The sequence below is a fragment of the Aphelocoma coerulescens genome, chromosome 14, assembly GCF_041296385.1.
Source record: "Aphelocoma coerulescens isolate FSJ_1873_10779 chromosome 14, UR_Acoe_1.0, whole genome shotgun sequence".
NCBI lineage: Eukaryota > Metazoa > Chordata > Aves > Passeriformes > Corvidae > Aphelocoma > Aphelocoma coerulescens.
Genome location: NC_091028.1, coordinates 6,868,242 through 6,878,665, shown reverse-complemented (window position 1 = coordinate 6,878,665; position 10,424 = coordinate 6,868,242). Strand labels below are relative to the sequence as shown.

The following is a 10,424-nucleotide window of genomic DNA, read 5'->3' as shown; positions in this document are numbered from 1 at the left end:
TCTCACATCAGCAGTTGGGTTTGCATAGGATAATATGGTGATGTAGAAAGAGTAAGACTTAAACACAAGTGTGGCCATGGACAGTTATACCTGATATTCCTACTGGTGATGTGCTTTTTGTTGTATCAGTTACGTAACTGATATCCAGAGCAGCGGCCATGATTACATATAAAATACTATAAAATTATATGTCTTTTCCCTTGTCCCTCAAATTAGCTATTAGGAAGAATGAGACTATTTTCGCCCTTTGCAGACCCTACCTCCCTCTGCAGACTAGAAATCCTTTTCCCTAAGACATTATGAGGGTTCTGCCTCTCTCCTCCTTCAGAAACTCCTTTTCTATCTCTAGTAGCTTTGGCTGCTGAGGCAGAGCCAGCTCTGAGCACCTCTGTAGTGGTGACCCAGTCTGGCTATCTCCCTTCACAATGCACTGGTCCATCAACATGCAGTTTCAAGCAGCTGCTTAAATCTGCTTCAAATAAATGACCCCTAAATAAGGACAAATTTACACAACAATGTCTTAATCCAATTAACCAAAAGACAAAATTTTTTTGTAGTAAAATAACAGCTTGTTTTCTGGTGTCACAATGTTTATTCCATACTAAAGCTGAGAAAAATGTTGTGAACTAAGAAACAGAGCCCAAATATCTGTCCTATCAGTCATCCACAGCAGCCAAAAAAATGAAACTGTGGCCTGTGTGAAATATAAACCTTTATTTGGGGACAAGACAGTGAGAAGGGAATTGTGAGATCAGTATTTTTCATTCAACAAGCACAACACTTCCCAGCTTTGTAGAGTTGAGTGTCTAAGATAGGCAAGAGCTTTCAACTTACTTCAAAAGATCTCAAGTCTGAATAATAAGGCCCTTAATAATCTAAAGCTCCACCTCATAAAATCCATTTTGGAGAAGTAGCATCCAAAATCAGTAATAACTTTAAGACCTAGACATATTTGCAGATAAGCTGTTGGTAAAATCCTTTGGCTAAAAGCAGACACACAACTGAGCACCGTCCAACCAGACTGACTTACTCCTCATCAGCTCAACTGCCTTAACTGTGTTTGAACATTTGCCTGAAACCTTTCTTCCAATTTTGCCACTGGAGATTTGCAACTCCAGGTGCTGCAACTCCCTCCCCTTCTCCTTAATTAAGAGATTAAACATACGAGTTTAAAATTCAATAGAATTTTCAGGGGAATACACTCACATAAACAGCGATCTCTCATTCCCAGTTGCAGCACATATTCAAGATCACCAGAAAGTACCAATACAGCTTTGGTCTTCACACAAGCTCTAACATGGCAGAATAGAAATGCAGTTTCTTCTGCCCCAACAGCTGCAGCTATGAAGTCCCAATGAACTCCTTCCTTGACATGGAAACAAAGGTAAAGTATCAAAGAATAAAGATAACCAATCTCCGTATCTTTATTTAGACAAGAGTTACTTCGAAAAAGACCTATGTATTGACAGAGTTTCACTTGCTTACTTATATAACTATGCTGGAATTATCTTGATGATAAAGATGTGGATTTACCCACTATAGGACTGTTCAAGTTGCTACACTTAGATGTTTCTGGGGACTAAGAAAAGAGTGGACTAATGCAGCACTGCATTTCTGTCCAGTTCATTTTTAACCCAATCAGCATGAGAAGAGGTTTGGAGGCTGTGCTTTCATCATTCCCTCTCTGATCATTAGTAAGACAGAGCAAGACACTCAATCTGACTCAGTGTCCATGTCTAGAAAGGTTAATACAGGAACACAGGAAAAATGACAAGGCAAAAGGCTGCAAGAGTACTGAAGCATCAGGATACAGAACCACAAAGTGGTTTCAGACTTGAAGGAAGGGAACTTCCTGGCCACAAATTGGCATCCTTAAAGCAGTATTACTGGCAAAATTTAGAAAGTTCAGCTGCCAGGAGGAGATTTAAACTAATTTTACACAATACACCATGTTTTAATATTTGCATCTTATAGTAAATCGCAGTGTTGTCTCCTACCTCTGATACCTGGCTTGCTTATTTGATGGTACAATGTAACTGAATTTCTTCCTAAGAAAGCTTCTGGAGCAGTGACTATTTTGAGAAATAACATTTCCCAAGGAATGTATATTGACTGTGATGAATTCCTATAGAGGTAGAGGCTAATTAACAGGAATCTAACTAATAACTTGGTTGGATTTAATCCATATACTGAACTGGCAACATGCACTAGAGAAAGAGGCAGAGGGCGAAAGGATATATTTGGGGAAGAAATCACGTGACAGGCACTTTCAAAGTGGTTCACAGATGTTTTAGATGTTGCCCAGCCACTCTTAACCCTTGGTTTCATCTACTTTCCATCAGTCTTCCAGGCTTGGTTCTGCTCCCTCTCCCAGTATGTCTTTCCTGCATACACAGTGCAAATTACCCTGGCTTAAAGATGAAAATGCTTGAGATTGGCACATGCACAACATGTTTCTAAATAAAAGCTTCTAAATAAAAGGTTCTGCAATTTTGCCTTTCACTGCTTTTGGATGTGCTTGTGCATCAAAATGCAGCAACAGAACATGAAAGGGAAGGAAGTTTTCTTGGTAACACCGTTTTTATTGCCAAGTTCCATTTACAAAGAAAGGTCTATTCCTTGTTCTTGTCCAAGTTTTCAATAGCCATGACAAATGATCAATGCCAGCAAATACAGACTCAGCTACAAAAATCTGGATTTCAGAAACACACACCAGTATTTTCTAATTTCACTCCCTTCCCAGACAGTTACATTTTTCTTTAAATTAACATATGATATTATCACATTTACTCCAAATGTCTAACATAACTTACATTAAATAATTAATACTTATTGCCTGTAGAAAGACATTTCAGAATTCAATTCACACTGTGTTTGGGCTTTTTTCCATGAACATGTAAGTGCATGTTCAGGACTTTTTTTTCCTCCAGTGAACTACATTTCAGACATAACTTTTTGAAATATATTTCATAGGAGAACAGTTCTTTATGTTAATTGCTTTTTGTAGTGCTTAAATCCCAGGTACAGTCATCCTTCTAGAAAAATACATTTCTCCTTCTTTGCACTGAAAACAATCAAACTTACAAAACAGCTAAAAATGAAGGAAAAAGTTTGCAACAAAAATATCAACACAGCTATTCACAAGTGGAGATGCCTAAAGTTATCTTCTAAAGTTTGTAATGCTTCCAGAGGGCTTCCTGAAGTTGTGATAATGTATATTCAGTGCTGTCCCTGGGCAAAACAAAGCTCCTAGACATTGTAATAGTCTATAAATTTGCACACTTGAATCCATTCTCAATCTTTAAAAAAATCTTCATGTTCATTGTAAATATTTCTGCCACAGTTAGTCCCTAAATACACCCAAACACTAACCTTCAGATCATCTCACACATACTGAAGTTATCAGATTGCAATTACTATGTGTCCTTAACTCATTTTAGTATGAGTATCCGTAACCAAAAGTAATGGGGAACAAGATAAAAAAGTCTCATGAATCTTCAGATTATGATCTTAAAAGAATCCTGTGAACTAGTCTGAACCTTAACGCTAACTTTTGTTATCAAGTATTCTTAGTCATTACCTGCTTAAGCCCTTTTTAGTTACTTATAAAATAGATGCACTCCACACATTTATTTATGCTAACAAGACAGTCCCAACAATAATAAGTTTTTCCTTTTCATATTAAGAACCAATGAATTCAAGTCAGCAAACAATAAACCAGGTACCACCACAGTGCACATTTATTAGACAACCAAAATTTAGCTTTATATTTATAATACATTAACAAACACAAAATATATATTTTATAACACCTTGCAAAAGAAATCAAATCTGAGCAGCACGCAAATCTAAAAATGTTGGGAGATCAAAATAGGGAAAATTCTGTACAAATACAATATAAAAATATGTTTCCATATGAAAGAACCCTCTGATTGAGACTCAGTCAAGAACTGCATCTCCTATGTCTTTGTTGCTGCTCAAATCCTGAGCAGCAGAAAAACCCCCAAGCACTTCCCCTCTCCCAACCCCTAAAAACATCCCACCCTAGCAAGCCCTGCTTGGATCACCATCTGCTTTTCAGAATCCAATAGGAGATGGGAAGAGTTATTCTATTTGTTTCTAATTCATGCTGCAAATGTTGGGAAAGGTCAAGAGAAACACAGCAGGCAAGCACAGAACTACCCCAAAGATTGCTAGATAATGGAAGAGCAGTGCCCAGGTGAGTGATATCCTAGGGTAGGGCAGTGGTGGTAAACCAGGGACAAACCAGAAAACTCTTTCAAGAAGAAGGACAGTAGCAGTTAAGACAAGAATTTTCCACATATATTTAGGTGGCTACATTAGGCTGTCTGAAAGTAGGAGACTAATTATCTTGGGAGACTTAAGGTCTCGATCTCCCTGCCCCCAACAGATGTCTCTGCAGATCTCTGATTCGACTACAGGATTAAACCACTCATTTTCCTAGACAGCAGCTGCCTGCCTGGGCAATATTCTTTTAAAAGCAATTTAACTAAGCTGGTTAGTGGAGACAAGAGCAGAATGTTTAGCCTGATGGGGTTTTTTTGACTACTACGCCCTGGTAGTCAGTGCCACTGCTCCTGGAGCTCCCTGTACTGTGAAGTGACTGATTACACCAGACTGTGACAGCACCACATGAGTGAAGGGTTTACTTTTATGAAGTGGCTTCATCCTTACACATACAGTTTGATCTGCCTGTCTGATAGCTTAACTATGTCTTCAAGCATAAAGTTTATTTTACTGCTAGTGAAATTACACTCAATTCCAGGGCAATTACTGAATTCCTGGATTGCTTGAAATAATCATCCCCAGACACCTGCAGTAAGTGTGGGAATTACAGTCACTCATATCTTACTGCTTAGTTAGGAAATAAAATCACAGTAATTTAATCCTGACAATGGTAAATTTTGCCATAAGCAAACTATTTTAACTCTCACTTTTCAAATTTTACAAACCAAAATACTTCAAATCCAGGAAGGAACCTTATTTCCTCCTGCATTCTGTCTCACTGACAAACTCTAAATACAGAGTCTTAAATTCTGGATATGGAAGAAGATTTTTTAAAATGTTACATACCTGACTGTCCTTCAGCAACAATATTGCAAAAGAATAAATGAACTCTGGAAGATATTCCCAATGTTTTCAAGTGACTTCAAGCAAAAATTCCAACTGCGTTGTAAAACTAAGAATACTGAGGAGCTTCTTCAGCAGGTGTGATTTTATATCTTTCCTTTTTTAAGCTCAGCTTAATTTAAGGAAGAGTAATCAGAATTTTAGTTTATCATGACTTAGCAGTGGAGAATACAAATGAGCTCAGTCCTTATAGCTTATATAATTCATGACTTCATAGACAAAACACATCTTTTAGTACTAATATACATGGTCACATTTCTAATGAATTTGGTTTAATACAAACAGCTTGTGAAATGAAGCACAGGAAGCTTCACCTTTGGTTTAATTCTGTATCAAAGAACTTCTGCAAAACAACTGAGTTTTCCATCCAAGTTCCACACTACAAGGATTACTCACATAGTGAAGCAGACATCAGAACTGGCACTGGTGCTTCCTCCCTCCCTTTCTTTACCAAATTACCTGCTTCCATACTCACTTCACAAATGAAAAGCTCAGCTGGTTCTTTGCTCTACACTGGATGACAGAAAAGCAAAGGAGACCAGCAAGAAGCAGTGAGACCTAACAGTGTGAAGGCAACACACAGCTCAACAAATAACAGTTATGTAAAATTTGGTAAAATAAGAAACACCAACCATAAAGTAACAAAGTAACATTAAGTATGCTCTGGCTTCTTTGGCTTCACAAAAGGAAGAGAATAATAGAATTGTGTTATGTTGACAGAACATGACTGAAGACAGGCACAGCCTCTATGAATACACAGAGAATTTAGCATATCTCCAAAATTTTGACATTTTGCTCTGAAACATTGCTATACTTACAGTGATTCTACCTCCATCTGCAGTATTACACAAACAGTGAGGCTTTTGAATGACCAGTTGTTTAATTGCTGCTCTCATTTGCAATTTGGTATTTGGATTTGGTTAGAGGGAGTGATGTTACACTAACTCACATAAATTTTTTTTTTTTTGTGGCTGATGTGCTAATGTGAGCAACACAGCAGGCCAGCACAGGAGAATTGCACCAAAGATTTATAGATAATAGAAGAGCAGTGTCCAGGTGAATTTCCTTTTTACAGTGAAAGGGAGATAAGGAAATAGCCTGTAAGACTTTCTGACAAGGAAGAGATATAACACCCTTCCAGGAACTGTAAATGGGTAACTCTGTACTTGCAGAGCTTAAAAATTGCCAGTGGCAGATTATTTTGGTATCTCCAGAGTTTTGCATTCTGAAGTCTCCTAATGCAGAATGAAGCATAAATGTTAGACACATATGCCTTAATATCAGAAGCAAAGTCAAAAATCAATTTCTTCTGTGGCACTCAGATTTAGGCTCTGAGTTTAGGGTCAGCTGCGGTGTTTATGTAACAACCCAATGCTGGTAAAGCTGGTGCAGTCAGAGCTTTCCTACTATAATTCCATCTCTGCAGAGAGTTTTGGCCAGAGCTGCTGGAAAATACCCCACCTGACCACCCCTTGAGCAGGGCAAGGCTGTGCCAGCAGCAGACTCCACAGTAGTCTTCTATTTCCCTAATAATAGAGTCTATCTCAGTCATCTCCTGTGAAGCTCTCACTAGACAACCGATCATGAGATTTAAAAGCCACTCAAAGGTAACGAAAAGCACAAAGTCAACTTTCTTCCCCTTTGCCCCATTTCTTGTGCAGTGCAGCCCAGGGGTGAGATTATGCTTGTGCATTGAAGAGACTCCTCGTGCATGGATCTAATCTTGCTAGAACTGAATTTGAAATGAGATAAACAAAGACCAAGGTTTTCTTGTGTAAAATGAATTCTATTTAAGGGAACTCAGCCTGCACAGTGGCATTTTGTGTAATCTAGGTCAAGAATTTAAGGTTAACAGCTAACATAAAATGCTTTCAAATTAAGTAAGGCATTTTTTATAAGGGTCTTCAGAGTATTACTGAGACTACAGTGTAATGCTGCAACATTCTAAAGAAAGTCTAGATTGCAACCAGTTCAGCTAACAAAAATTCATGTGGTCCTTGTGCCCAAATTGCTGCTGATGTCTAGGCTTGTTCAGGTACATGCACGTTACCTGCAACAGTGACTGCATGAGTGCAAATTCACCCTAAGCATGAGACTAAAAAACCCCAAAAGTAGGCTCTTATTCCAGCAATGTCAAATTTTTACACAAAATCCATTGCAGTGCTGAGGACACCTAACTCTGAGTTCATTTAGAGTTTGGGCCACTCTGGAATGGTCAGAGTATCAGTAAATTCAATCTGAGAGAAAGTAGAAGTCACAGAACAATAGAAATCAACAAAACTGCGTGAAAAAGTTAAGAAAAAAATTACTGGCATTCAGTAGCAGACACCTCATATACCTGGTTGTCAAAGATTCAATTATTATGTGAACGAGAAGATGGAAAAAGTGAGAAAAGTGGTAGCTGTGAATTAGTCAAACTCATACATATATGTACCACTGAAACATCACTTCAAGTATTCCCTATGACAGCAAGGAAGAGGTACAATAAGCAACTGGGAAGTGGGTAAGTTTTTCATATTCACCTCTTTGATAAGAACTCAATGGTGGTAGAGACAGAATGAGGGAACAGATTGCAGTGGTGACTGAAATCAATACCAAGTAAACAGCAGTCCTCTTTCTCTGGGGAATTGCCAATTCAGTGTTATGAACAGACCAGCAATGATAATCTGCTCATTTTACTATTAATTTAAATTAACTTACTGGAAATTGATGAAAAATCTTAAACTCCATTCACGTTAAATTATGTATCAAATCAGCAAAGAACATTCCAAACTTTAATCAACACCTTTCCCCTTTCTGTCAACTTGGTGTCAGGATCTGGGAAGTAATGTTAACTCAGAATCCCTTCTACGTAGCAATGTTGTTTAACTGGGTTATTATCCCAGACAGGAAAAAAAAAATTACACAATACCTTTCGAGTTCAGACTTGCAAAGGAATTATCAGTTAGACATGGTGACCTTCTTCCTACATGACTATGAAAAATTTGAAAAATCTCTTTAGAGCAAAACTGCTTCTGTCTGCTTCTTGAAGTTGTCTTTCAGCTGCAGGGATATCACCATTCCTCAGATGTGTAGCAATTTGACTGTCAGAAGTGAACAAACAAGCTATAGCAATCTTTTAAAATATTTTACATTCCTCTCTAGCTGGCTAAGCAGAGACTAAAGTAGTCTCAAAAATCCCTTATGTTAATTTGAACAAGCATTGTATCTTAGCTTTGAATCAAGCCTTGAAATAAATATTACATATGGAAAACATAATATTGAAGTCTGAAGTCCTACAAAGACAATACTGAAAGTGGCCAAGCCTGCTGGTATTGTGCAGACCTCCAAAAGATGAACAAAATCAGGATTAAAAACCAAAACCAACCAAACAAAAAAAAAACAAATAAAACCCCAAAAACCCTCCTCCACAAAAAAACCCCAAACCAAACACCAAACTGAAAAAACACACCCTGACTCAAATGGAAGTTTTACCTCTGTCCTACAATATATAATTTTTTTCTGGTCCATGGCACGTCTCCCGCTTCAGAGACGTAATAATGCAGTACCATGAAGCTGGGTATCCAAAAATCTCTTCACTCTGCTGTTATACTGTAGACCTTTTACAATGAATTAGTACCTATTAGAAAGACAGTAGGTCCTCTGAAATACGTTCATGTTCTTGTATAACAGAAATTGGTAGGAAAGAACCAGTCCAGATTCAAAAGTTTGGGGTTTTTATCTCTTCTCCAGTTCAGATATGCTGAGAATCCGATGTTGGCTCTAAAAGCTGCTGACATTCTCTGTCACCAGTTGGTCCCTTCATGCGGACTTGAGGCCTCTTGGGCCTCCAGAAGTATCTGCACTCCCAGGGAAAAAGCAAATCACAATTTGTTTGCACTTCTTTCACTGTTTATTACAGTCTGCATGGTGGCTTTAGTCAGAACATTCTTCCTCTACCTCTTTTACCTTGTCAACTTCAACTTCAGACTGCAAAGAGGCCTGAGGGATGCAGCTGAATGTTCGAATGCTGTGTGGATCAACTGGTGGCACCAGTGTGAGCGACTCCACACTCAGTGTGTCTGTGTTGTCATCTGTGATTAAGGATATTGTGGGCTGCTGTGCAGGAATCAGGCTGGGAGACAGGTTGGCTGTTTCAATGTCACTGATTTTTACAGCATTTTTGCTGGACTTTGAGACAGCTGAAAGAGTTTCATCAGTCAACATCGTCTGACCGGAACTGGCCATCAGAGGCTGCTCTGGAGCTGAAGCATCATCTGAGAAAAGAAAACCCCAAGAACAATCAATATTCAAGTCAATATGTACGTTAAGCCTAACAATATACCATTATCCATGAGTGTTCAAGAATAATTGGGTGGAAAATGCAGTTCTGTGAACACTATGCTTACATATTCACTTTTTAGTAATTAGAAAGAAACCAAAATACTGTAAAGGCATAACCTAAAATGCCAGCAGGATTCTGTTCAAATTAGGAACCAGACAATTATACACATTTAGTATTAGAATATGTAGCAATATTAGAAATATTCTTAAGAATATTTAAGAGAGAGGAAACTGAAGGAAAGAAAACCTCTCCAGTATTTAGTATGAACTAAAATGAACCACTACCCCATACCAGGAAGATCTTTAGAAATAAAAGAAAAAGCTGAAGAACCACTCTACAGCCAGCTTTCCCAAAAGGTGGCCTGTTTCTTACAAAAATTTGGAAGTCATTCTCTCAATTCATCCTCCAGATTCACATTTAAGCGACACCTCAACTACAGAAAGCAGAATTATGGCAGAAGAGGAAGGAGGATAATGTCCTTACTGCAACTGAAAGGTGCTGCAAAAGAGGCCTGTTTTACAAAGCCTTGTGAGACATGGGGGTTTTGTCCTCCTAAGCTGATAAAACTGAGAATAAGCATTAATGCTACAGAAAACTGATACGCTACTGCACCTTCTCACATTATTAAAAAACCCTCCAACATTAATAGCTATTTGTACTGTCCTTTCCCCCTAAAAATCCCAGGGGACTGTCAAGCAAGCTGTTCTTTTGACTCAGGATGGAGAGGGAATGGAGGGGATGAGGTGATACAGCCTTAGATGAGCAAGTATGCCCAGGAAAGTCAAGTTATTTCCTTTTCAGACTACAAAAATAGATGCCATTAAAGTAACAGGTATCCAGCTTCAAGACAGACCACTTTTAAAGCTTTTGTAAGAAACAGCATGTGTTCAAATGTACAGGCATCTGCAGAAAAGTCTACAAGGCAATGTAGTGAATACAGAAGCTAAGA

General features: G+C 38.2%; 1 protein-coding gene across 5 annotated transcripts in view; it reads right to left on the bottom strand.

Moving 5' to 3' along the window:
- Positions 1 to 2,561: 2,561 nt before the first annotated feature.
- The window catches only part of CLEC16A (C-type lectin domain containing 16A), a 62,726-nt gene continuing 54,863 nt past the window's right edge, over positions 2,562 to 10,424 (bottom strand). For 2 of the 5 annotated variants that reach the window (XM_069029552.1, XM_069029553.1), the window contains one exon: positions 2,562 to 9,407. In XM_069029552.1, the coding sequence (XP_068885653.1) occupies positions 9,067 to 9,407 (341 nt within the window). In that variant the 3' untranslated portion in view covers positions 2,562 to 9,066. The remainder of the gene's footprint in view (positions 9,408 to 10,424) is intronic. The other 3 variants (XM_069029554.1, XM_069029555.1, XR_011155178.1) reach the window with 2 other exon arrangements.